The sequence below is a fragment of the Podarcis bocagei genome, assembly GCF_964188305.1.
Source record: "Podarcis bocagei genome assembly, chromosome: 4".
NCBI classification, from domain to species: domain Eukaryota; kingdom Metazoa; phylum Chordata; class Lepidosauria; order Squamata; family Lacertidae; genus Podarcis; species Podarcis bocagei.
Window position 1 is genome coordinate 73,544,189 of NC_138128.1, and position 12,392 is coordinate 73,556,580.

The 12,392-nt window shown below is 42.1% G+C and overlaps 1 protein-coding gene across 1 annotated transcript in view; it reads left to right on the forward strand.

Moving 5' to 3' along the window:
• CDH23 (cadherin related 23) overlaps positions 1 to 12,392 on the forward strand; it is a 416,648-nt gene that overhangs the window by 217,513 nt on the left and 186,743 nt on the right. The window contains exon 13 of the mRNA XM_081189581.1: positions 2,974 to 3,132. Coding sequence (XP_081045707.1) covers positions 2,974 to 3,132 — 159 coding nt within the window. The remainder of the gene's footprint in view (positions 1 to 2,973; positions 3,133 to 12,392) is intronic.

Here is a 12,392-nt window from a genome sequence, read left to right on the forward strand (position 1 = left end):
CTGTGTCATTCCTCTCCAGGTGTACCACTTTATATGAAGTAGTTAAAATGCAGTTTGTGTGTCTTCATAAAGTTTACGATCCCTATGCCATAGGCCTAGCAGTGGAGGAATTAAGTCATGTGACAGCTGTGCCAGAATAGGCAGATGCTTAATGGAGCACAGCTGCATGGAGTTTGTGCCTACCTTGGTCCTTTTGTTGAACATACCCCATGACAATCGCCATCAAACTTAGCTATAACACCTTCTGCACTTTTATGTTCATTACAGGAATGACTTGAATGAACATTCCCATTAAAAATAAAAATCAGCCTCCATGTTCTGTGATGAATGACATTGCTTGCTTTATCACAGCGAGCTTCCTCCAGTTACTGTTGACATGTAGAAAGAAGTTAATATGGATGAAACTAACAAGTCATGGTTTGTTGTTTGTTATGTTTACTAATGTTGTTGTGTTTACTATCTTTTGTAATGATTCCCTTCTGAAAGCCCTTTCACTGCAAACTAGCTGCCTAGGGGGCAAATGGGCAAGTTATTATTGTTGTTACCTTTTTAAACCACCCTTCTACCTGAGAGATCCCATGGTTTGGAACACAGGGCAACCTGTGAAACCTCTGAACTCTTTGGTGCCTTGAAACTTGTAAAGGACCGAAGTGGATGCTGCATCAACTTGTAAGTGAGTGGACAAAGGTCATTCCTGAATTGGTCCTGTGGGATCAGTACAGAAGGCTTGCAAAAGTTTTCTCTTCTAGCTGTTAACATTTTCCTCCACAAAACTCTTGTAATGAAGAAGACATTCCCAGATCTAATGTTGGGTGTGCCAGTTTGGTCATGCACATCTGACTTACCCAACACCAGTTCCTCACAGGAGTGATGTGCAAAAGTACTACTGTTGTGTGGGGATCATACTAAGAGGAATGGGCCTGAACCTTGGAGACTCTGATGTCCTGATGGAAAGCAAACAGAATGAACTCAGCAGGGCCAAAGGTATAGAGGAAAGAATCCTCTGTTGGATGCGTTCTTCTGGATCTTCTGAAAGCAGATGAACAATTGGCCTACTTTAATGGAAATGATCTTAGCTGACTGTGCTTCATCAGACATGGGTATAAAGAGCAGCTGCCGACTAAGGGAATGTTAGGAGGAGGAACTGTAGGCCCCAAAAAACTCAGTGTGCCTATATATTTGACAAGCATGCATTAGCCTGTCACCTTTGGGAGAATGACATTAAAATGTGGTGTGCATCCCTCACTGTATCATTTATCATGTGTGATTGTCATGTTATTGGGTAATAGGAAAGGAGGTTGGCGTCACTAGGTGCAGGGACAAAATATTAGTGTAATAAGTTTGTTAAAAAATCAGGGACGGGAGCAAATGTCACATGTGGAGGGGCTTTCACAGCTCTTGCTAATTTGCCCGGTTCATACTGTTTTCACAATATTAAAATTTGGCCAAAAAAGAAGAAGAAAATGAAAAGAGATCTGCTGTGAGCGTTATCTTCCAAAATTTAGGGCCCCAGCTGCAGAAGCTTAAATAGAACACCCCCTCCCTTTTATGTTTTGAAGCTATAAAAGTTTTATGTTCTATAAAACTTTGGTTTAAATGCACCTATCAAGCACTGAAGCTCTTTCCAGATGCCTGCTTCAGCTTTGTCCCAATGTCTGGGTGAGCTGTAAATTTTTCGAAAGTCAAAGCAGCTCTGTAAACATCATGCCAGCAGCCTCTGTTGCTATTAGTCTTGACAGTGGGCCTTTATACACCAGCAAGGAAGCATAAATAAAATCCTGCCTTCCTAGAGCACTACAGGGCATAAAATAGAAATGTAAATCATTGGGTTAAATCCTGCTCGGGTTTTAAAAGTTAAGAGGGTAAGATAGTGGCAAATCCCTATGCCATAGTTCCTGAGGGCATTGATGCTTGTATCACAAACATGACACTGGAACCCACAACTAAATCCTGATAGGCATATAAAGCTGAAGTAGATGACTTTTCAGAATAAAGGGCAGCATTGGAAATATATAAAGTACAAGTCTAGGGGCTTCTAGTTTACGTATAATGAATGTGTCTTCAACTCATTTGAAACAAGATGCACACAGTGCTACAAATCCAGTGAGTTCCAGCATGAATGACTCTCAAGAGCATCATTTCAAGTTAAGTAGAGTCCTCTCCAGCCTCCCACAGGCAAACCCTCCCTGCCACCAGTTCCCCAACCCCTCTGAGAGGTACATTTGCTTGGAAGGAGTGGTAAAAACTAGCAAGCTGAGCTAATTGGCAGCAGCAGCAGCACATCCTATTATGAACCAAACCCAAATTAAGCGGGAATCTGGCCATATTCATAATTTCGATTCCCAAACCGGGTCAGTTCATATCTTGAACATACTCTAGTTCCAAAGTTGCTGTCCTCACCAATTCAATATTAAGTTTTCAGGCTTATCAGTCTTTTCTGTAGCTTGAAGATTGCAAACATTTTTTCAAACAAAATGAAAGGTGGGGTGCCTGGAATGCTAGCCGGATTTTATGGACTTCAAAATGTACCTAATGTCCTTATAAGAAAGCAAATGCGTCCAAAATGTAAAGAAGATTGTCAGAATTTCCTTACTGGTGGGATTTACAAATGACGTCACTTCGGTTAGACATGGATTATGCTTTTGATTGCAAGGTTGAGATTTGACTTCCTTGAATAGGGAAATAAAGCTCCAAGGCTCTGGATGTTAAAATCCAGGGGCTGTAACCTGGAAATGTGGCAGTGTAAAGCTGTGAGCTTTTGACTGAAATAATGCTCATGCATCAGGCATATTCAGTGGAATTCTGGTTCAATCCTGATGTGTAGCCTGCCAGCCAAATGCTTGCTGCTGTCATAACAGTCCACTCAAAGAAATCAAGGGACATTTAGAACTGTGCGCTCTCTCTCTCTCTCTCTCTCTCTTAAAGACACAAATTAAATTTCATACTCATCATTTACTCCTTGTTTCCACTCAGCTGTTTGCAAATGAGAGCATGCCAGACCATGTTGGCTTTGCACGGGTGAAGATTAACCTCATCAACGAGAATGACAACCGCCCAATTTTCAGCCAAGTCCTCTACAACATCAGTCTGTTTGAGAATGCTACCGTGGGAACTACAGTTCTGAGTGTTCTGGTAAGCAGAACTCGTACATCTATTCAAAAAGTACATTCCACTGTACCTCTTTCTTTGAAACTCTTAGGTTGCTCAGAGTCTATCACAGAACTATGGATCAGCCCAGAAGTGCATTAGAAAATGATGAAGCTTTCGTTTTTAAAACATTTCTATCCTCTTCATTGTAAAAAAACCCCAACAACTCCAGAGCAGTGATGATAAAACATAATTCATATGCATAAAGCCAAAAGTCACTTGGGAGTGTGGGCATCCTAATGAAGAGAGCAGACACCTGACTGATTCCTCCAAATGGATTTGCATATCTTTAAGTGAGGTTAGTAAAGGACAACCAGGGATGCAGGTGGCGCTGTGGTCCAAACTGAGCCTCTTGCTGATCAGAAGGTCGGCAGTTCAAATCCCCGCAATGGAGTGGGCTCCCATTGCTCTGTCCCAGCTCCTGCCAACCTAGCAATTCAAAAGCACACCAGTGCAAGTAGATAAATAGCTACTGCTGTGGTGGGAAGGTAAAAGGTGTTTCGCGTGCTCTGGCTTCCGTCACGGTGTTCCATTGCACCAGAAGCGGTTTTGTCATGTTGGCCATGACCCGGAAATGCTGACTCCCTCTGCCTGAAAGTGAGATGAGTGCCACAACCCCATAGTCACCTTCGACTGGACTTAATTTTCCAGGGGTCCTTAGTAAAGGACAATTTCTAGGCAACTAGCAGGGAAACTAAATGCAGTGTTGATTATGAGAGCTAGTGAAGGGCATTTCCCATTTTGTACCACAATCTGGAAGCATGGAAAAAGGAAGCACAGGTCACTCGTGCTTAAGCTTTTTCTCTTACCGCTTCAGTCTGAGGTTATTGGTTGTTAGTTCAGCATATATTAGCAGTCAGATGCTCAGGGTTGTATCCAACACTGTCCAAGTGAAGCAGCAGAACGTCCCATTCCTCCTCACCACCCAAAAATCTGCTCCCTCCAACCCTATCAAGCAGATTTTGAGGGTGTCTGAAGAGCTGCAAGGGAGAAGGGGAAATTTTATCCTCACAACAATCCTATGAGGTGGGTTAGACTGAGAAGTGCTGACTGGCCCAAGTTCACCCAGTGAGTTTCATGGCTGAACGAGAATTTGAACCCTGATCTCCCAGGTCATAGTCCAACACTGTAATGTTTACACTACACTGACTGTCAATGACAAGGGCCATGTGACATAACAGAAGTCATAAGCTGAAATAAGGTAGAGCTTCTGCAGATGATATGTGAGATTTTGAAAGCATTATTAGGGAGAAGGCAAAGGAAGCAGAGCTGGTCACAAATGCAGGGAGGAAGTAAAAACAAGAGTATGGAATAGTCAGCACAGGGCCGGTTGGAGACAGGAAAATGTGTGGGACACAGGAGATAAAAGGCAAAAGTCCAGCTGTGCTTGTAGTGTACTGAACATCCTGTGATCTTTGAACCCTTTACGATAATCTCAGGTAGTCAGTTGGGCAGAAGGTCTTAACTGCTTGTAATAGAAGCTCAGCATACTTTAATAAATCTAATATTAAGAGGCTCTTGAAAGAAGAAAAATACAAGTAGTTGGTGGTGTCTTTATGCCACTGTTGTTAAATATGCATGAATTCTTCCTCTGGGTTTTTGTTGTGTGTTTTTTGTTTTGTTTTTGCATGTTTTCAACTCACTGGGCCGATTCACACTTTATTCGGCTGGTGCATTTGCAGTTTCTTCACAACCTGTCTTCTGGTAAATGCGAAGTGTTTGAAGGCAGGGAAGTGTCTGTAAATACATGGGGGCATACACTGGACATGTGCCTTGGAGCTACAATGGGTTCTAGTTGTCCAGCCCACGTGTGCTGCTTTCTTATGGGTGATACAGGAGTTCATTGGGAGACGCATAGTTGAGGAATGGGAAGCTTGTCTGCAGTGTAACATGTACTGCCCTCAGTTAGTCATTTCCCCAGCAGCATGCTCAAACTTACCAGCCCATGTGGTCCTGGGCCGCTACAGTCCCCTACCTCCCATCAACCTACATATGCAAACAGTAGCAGACGAGGAATGTAGAACTCAGACAAAATGTTTCCAAGTGTATGCATGTAAGTGTGTTTATTCTACAAACAGATGGTGTGAAACTGTACGGAGCCCCTGAGCTGTTCCCATCTGACAGTTATTAATATTTCAAACAGATGTTTAGCTAGTCAGGCTGTCAGACACTAAACAATGAGATTGTTACAGCATCTCCCCCCCACACCCCTGCACTTCCAGCTATGCCAGCATTTTAGAGCAAATGCAAAATGCCAGGAGTCGAATCTTCTATGATAAATCAGAATGTATGCAATTAGCATTGAAATCCAGATTGCCCTCCCAGCTGATCCCAAACTTTTAACAGGCTTTGGAAAGTGCTTGTTCGCTTTCTTTGGTTGTTTGAGATGCAATACTCTGCACATGTCAAAAGTGCTGCTTATTTGAAGGATTGTTTATGTACCGTATTTTTCGCTCTATAAGATGCACCAGACCATAAGACGCACCTAGTTTTTGGAGGAGGAAAACAAGAAAAAAAATATTCTGAATCCCAGAAGCCAGAACAGCAAGAGGGATCACTGCTTTCGCTGCGCAGCGATCCCTCTTGCCATTCTGGCTTCTGGGATAGCTGCACAGCCTGCATTCACTCCATAAGATGCACACACATTTCCCCTTACTTTTTAGGAGAGGAAAAGTGAGTCTTATAAAGCAAAAAATACAGTAAGTGGTACACTCTCTAGACAAAGTTGAATGGTGATGGGAAGAACTCAGTAATCTGCATATTGTGCTACACAATAATCAACTGCTTTGCTTTTCACACACACGTGTTGGTGAGTTTTTAAATAAGTGATTAGTAGCACCTTTTGTTAAAGGCCAGCAAAGCTGGATTTCAACACACACACCCAAAACAAATGCACAAATTACTTGGCAATCTGACTAAGCAATCTCTGAATGACTTAGGCCTTATAGATCTTCCCATATGTTCTGTTACATGTTTAAAGTTATTCTTTATCAGATGTGTCTTAGTCCAATTGTCCATGGATCACGCTTACATGGAAAAGATGGAGGAAGGAATCTAAATGGTCACGTGCATCATTGAAAATCCCACCCCAGCCATTATGTTTTAGCCATATAGATAGGTGTGAATTATTGGTGTACTCCTAGTGGCTGGTTCTGAATATTTAACAGTGGGGGGTTTTCGGCAGCTGATGGAATGGTGGGAGGTTTGTGTTTTAAAAAATGTGATTCTTGGAAACAATGCATGGTTCATGCCATAGCTCACTTGTTATTTTGGAGTAGCTGCTTTGGAGAAAAACCAAGATAAAATGTGCCATCTTCTGGGAGGAACCCATGCCAGCTCTTCACATGCCACAAGAGTAATTTGTTGCTTTCCCTCCTCGTGTACTTCCCTTAACAAAGGAGGGACTCCTGGTGCACTTTTGAAACTCCTATACGACGCCCAAAGTGGTTCGCGTGTGCATAGTTAGAGAGCAGACTGTGCATAAGTTTTAAGGAGTTAATTAGTCTAGACAGATGTAAGCTTGATTCAGAAAGAAGCACACAGATTATGAAAGGCCAGTAAATAAACTAGGTTCCCTCCCTCCGTCTCAATCATATCTTCCTGATTGTCCTGTGTTCCATTTGATTTGTGTAGTTTCAAGGCCCTTTGTGAATGGATGCAGTAATTCTTCATCTGTTTGCTGTAGCTTCTTTTGTGCTTTGTGAGTTCTGCCTAATGAGGGTGGTCCCTAGGATACAGGAGTGTATGTGTCAGCCTTTCCTGGTGACAGCAGAGTAGCAGCTGGCACCGCTGCACAAGCCTACCACAGTTTTCAGGCAAAGACATGGGCAGTTTTAAAAATGCAAGGCCCAGGAAGGGTGGTGGTGGTTCATAGATACTTTAGCACTCTACCTACTGTGCCAAGGAAGTGTTTGTTCCCAGAACTTTTGGAAATGTTGAGGGGTTTTTTTTGTCTCCCTTCTGACACACTTTGACTCAAGTTGCTACTATTTAGATGCTTGGGTCTCAGGGTGCAACTGAGAGCCTAGCCTATATGGTCCAGTGGATACTGATCTTAGCGACCTAATTCAGGCTCCACCTCTGTCATGGGCTAATTTGACAAGTTACTATGTGGTTTGCAGAATCATATCCTGGCTTAATAAGGTGGGATGTACACAAGTTGCTTGTGGGTGAACACAGCCTCTTCACTGCCACTTTGTGCCACTCTGTGAGCAAACAGCTGAACAAACCAGAATTCAGTTTTTAATCAGAGCGTCCAGTTATGCGAAAACTTGGAAACTAGGGTTAGTGGCTTCTAAATAATAATAATAAGATACGGTGTGAAGTTTGCATAGTGTGGATATGTCATAAAGATAAAGGCAACAACTTTCACATGTGGTGGGGTATATAAAAAGGCACATTTTGGCAAATGGTAACGTGAGATGCTCAGGGAATTGTTACAGATACAGATAAAGGTATTATTATTATACACAAAGAGATGAGAGTGCAAAGAAGTAATAAAACACAGGGTTTTGTACATAGTAACCATTGCAAGGATATTATACGCTAAAATCTGGAAAAATAACAGAACACCGAAGATTTAATTCAGAAAAGTTGGGAAATAACAAAGTTAACTAAGATGTGGCATCCTTATGAAATTGCTAGAGAGGAAATAAGCAGATTACAAAACTGGGTATTATAGACATAAGGATGGACTGTTTGCTGCCATAAATTGCATTTTTTAATATAAGTGTGTGTGTGTGTGTGTGTGTGTGTGTGTGCGCGCGCGTGTGCATGCATGGGTTAACTCAGACAAGACAAATATTTATATAAAGATAGGGGGTCACATGTTGCTTATTTGTAAAAATAGATACAGAAATAAATATATACACAAATGGATCACTTTTTGTAAGTTTGTCTTGTTTTTTAGCTTGTTGGTTCTCTCCCCCCCTTTTTGTATGTTTCAGTGTTTGCTTAAGTTAAATAAATACTTATATAAGCATAAATTTAATATGTACTTGATGATTATATATTATTGTACTGTACTGTTTTTAACTGTATTTCCAAATGTTTAATAACATTTATATAAAAATATATCCCATCTTGTGTGTAAGCTATTAACCATTGTTTCATGGTTCACATGTCATGGGAAACAATGGGTAACAGCTGAATCAAGGCCTGTTTTGTTACTCATTTGAATGGATGTAGCAAAATGGTGGGCAGGAGGCTATGTATGAGTTGATGCATTCTGCTCATTCATATCCTGGCTTGTTAAAACCATGACCATGCAAATTCACCCATTTCTCTCCATCTGCCCCAGATCCCCCTCTGTAAAATAGCAATAACTAGTAACCAGTTTCACAAGGTTGCTATGAATGGCGCAGCAGTTTGCTAATTTAAAATGCTTATTAGCATTCTACAGGGATACAGTGCATAGTGTTTGGGAACCGGAAGACCCTAGTTTAGATCCTGGTTCTGCTTTGGGTGAGCCTCTCTGTGGCTCAGTTGCAAAAGGAAACGGGGCCTTAGACATTGTCTTACATTGAATAAGTGTTGCAACCTTAACATGCAGATGAATGGTAAACGTGAGCAGAAACTGGATGTCATCTGGGAGCCACTGCAGGTAGGCTTACGTTCCCATTTAAAAAAAATATTTGAATCCCCTCTCTATTCCTAGAAGCATAAGGGCTAAGGCAGTAGTTTAGGTTCACAACAATCCTGTTAAACAGGTTCTGCTGAGAGAAGATGGCCACTCAGTGAAATATAAAACATGGATTTGAGGTCAAGTTTCCAGTAGCTAAAGTCTAGTACTATCTACTGCTGACTTTCCACCTCTCCTATTTAGGCCTGGGTATATGAAATGTACCAGAAAAGGAAAAAAGAACTTCACCAGTGATGACAAATGACCATGCCTTTCTGTAGCGTTTCACCCCACTCAAGTCTCTGACGGCAGAGAAACTGCTGCCTTTTTTCACTTATAAATCAGCTATGAAGCAACGGAGATTGCAAGCAGCAGGGATTCAATGCCTCCTTTTCCTTTCCACTTCCAGCTTGCTCTGCCTCCTTTCCTCTTTACAAGTTCAAACACACAGCTCCACAGGATGCTCTGGGTGGAGATGCAGTTGGCCTGTGGAAGCATTTATATAGTTTCCTGAAATATTTTTACCTCTGGATTTGCGTGCTCTCTCTTTCGCGTTTCCCCCGCAACTCTTCTGATCCCCATTTTCTTTTCCTTATTTTGCATTCCTCTCTTCAGTTCCATTGTGCTCATCGTTATCATATGAGATTCAGGAAGTGTTTTGTTTGCAGGTGAACAGCTGGACAGCACAGGCTTTAAGGCAGCAGCTTCTGCAGCCTGCATGGGAATGCAGAGGATGCCTCTAGGCAGGCCTCATGCTACGAAGACTTGTTTTCAAAAGGTCTGCTTTGCAGATCTAGGGCTAGAGGTACCCTGTACCAAATTTAGCATGGTTAGCAATACCAAGGCAATACCAATATCAATGTATTGCCAAAGAGAAGCTGGTTCAGCCTCCTCAGCTGCATGGCAAGCTCTGTTTCCTCCCTCTGTTTGCTTCTCAGTCAGCACATGTGCATTTTCCCCAGCAACACAATCAAAATAGAATTGTTGTTCAGCTTTTTAGGCTTTAGAGGAGAGGCTTTAAGCTCCTGATGCTGAACTTGCAGCAATAGAGTTGTACACTGTGTCATTCATACTTTGTTTTTGAGTGTACAACCCCTCTTCCATCAATCTATCAAATGAACAGAAAAAGCAACCTCTTTGTAAATAGGAAAAATGTTCCCTGGCTCCTGGACAAATACTCCCTGAGATTCAGGGGAGAGTGTCAAAGCCCCCTCCCCCCCTCCCGCCAAATGTTGATTTAGGGTGCTCTTTGCTTTCTCAGCATCTCCTGCTCCTGGAGGCTATGAAGTTTACAACAACCAGCTTGCTCAAGAAGTGTGAAATTCGCTCTCGTTGACCTTTCTGTTATGTTATTAAAAGGTTTCATGGCCGGTTGTTCAGGGTAGGGTAAAGGGAGGGGAGCACTTGCTATTTCAATAATGACTGCAGGATGGGACAGACCGTACCAGTTTCTACCTGAGCCATGGTTAGTAAAAGGCACAAGTTTTACTTCTACCCTTTTGTTTTTGCTCCTTATTTATCACTAAAATAAAAGTCGGATAGGAATAATTGGTGCTACTGTGACACCTTTTGCTTCTTATCCTGGGTTTCCATTCAACTATATATCCCTCTCTCTCTCAATCAAAGGCAATGGATAGAAGTAATGCTGACATCTTGGCCTTGCTCCATCCTCAGTTTGTGAGCAGCGTTGGGAGCCAACAGACAGTTGCCAACCTGCTCAGGCTCCAGAGTCTCCATGTCCTGGCAGTGATGAACAGTTGTATTAATTCATACAGCTGTCTGCAACTCAGAAAAGCTTTCGCTGTTCAGTGATGCTGCGGGCACTAAATGCGAGCGACTGATTTCGGCATAGCAGGGGTGTAGTGTCGCTCGGAGCTTACATCCTTACACTTCAAATATCTGTTCCTCCTAAGCTTCAAGTTGCAGAATCAAATTATAGGATAAAGCGAAGTGGTGTTAATCCTCACAGAAGACTCATGCAGACCGAAACACTTATATCCCTGGATATGTGGATGCTTGGGCTTTTACTGGCTGGGACTGTGAGTGAGTAGTGGCAAGCAGATAGAGGCTGAGGTGGTTCTGCTGCTTTTAAACAAATCAAAAAGTTGGAGGAAAGCGAGTTTACTTATTTTGTGACAGCATGCCTTTCACTTGGTTTTGGAGGTCTTAAGTGAATGATCACTCAAGAGACTGTTACTTTGCAGGTAGACCCTGACCCCCTAATCCTCCTCTCTGCTTGATTTGCTCCCAGTGTAGCTTGGTAGATTAGATTCAGATCAGTTGCTTTTGCCTGCTTGAATCTCATGATGCCACACTTAACTTCTTTTAAGCTCTCTGGAGGTCTGCTTTGATTCCCCACCTATTTCTTCATTCCTTTGTTAAGGAACAATGACAAGTAGAGACAGAGAGGTAGGTCACTAGTGCAAATTTTGGGGCAATGTGAGAACCAAATGATATTTGTGTTCCAATCTGCATATTAGTACAGACAAATCAGGCCAGGTCACTTAAAAATGAAGCCATTGGTCCCAGTTAGTAGCTCTTAATATGCATCTATTAGTTCAAATTCTGAAGTATTTTACAATAACTCCAGCAAGCAGTTTATCTACTGGGTTCATCCTAGACACAAGAAGATGGTAGAGCTGATAAAAATGGGACCAAGGCTTAGACATTGCTTAAGCTTAAGCTTAAGCTCACCAGGCTTCATTTGTGCTATAGGTATTCAATGCTCAACCAAACAGATGACATCAGTACTTATCCTACCCTGGTCAGACTTTTCATAATGTTTTCTTCTTCTGAAAACACCTTTCTTCGAGCTACGTGTGGATGGGAGCAACAGGACTGCTATCAAGATGTACGTACAGCATCCCAAATAGCAAAACCGTGGTGGTGGCTTATTGCAAAGCAAAATCAAAGGAACGGCACACCATGTATAAGGAAGAGCCCTGCCAATCAACCCACACATCATGCTGAGCAAATCAAGAGCTCCAGTGGCTGGATTCTGGAACTGCAATAGCCCACAAGGTTTTTTTTTGTCTTCCTCCGTATTGGCATTGAGGACAAGAATGCTGTGCTGGAACTGGCAAGCCTGAATTCAAACCATACTGCTCATATCTGGATATTAGCTATGATCAAATCTGATTTACAAAGAGTACCGTATGTTCAAATCCACATGTTCCATTCTTATCTCTGTAGGTAGCAATGGGCATGTTTCATAGCAGTCAGTTTCCACACTCATAATTTCTTTCACCTCTGTTGGCAGGCACTTACATGTGCAGACACCCTCCATGTCCTATGAGAGACATGAGAGACCCCTTATCTCAGGGGTAGAATACTATTTTGCATGTAGAAGATCCAGGTTCATCTCAAGTTAAAATCATCAGGTGGCAAACGATAGGAAGGACCCCTACCTGAAGCTTTTTTTGAGCTACTTCCACTCACATTGGACAGTATTTAATGGGCAAAATAGGTTGCCCTGGTAGAATGAAACTTCCTATCTTTTATCTGCTTATGTCACCTTTCATATTATAAGAGCATAACTTGAAGCAGCCTCTAGGAATTTAGTAGCAAAGTAAATGTGTTAATTAACTTTTTGTAGCACCTCTCACTAGGTCACTTTTAATTTAGT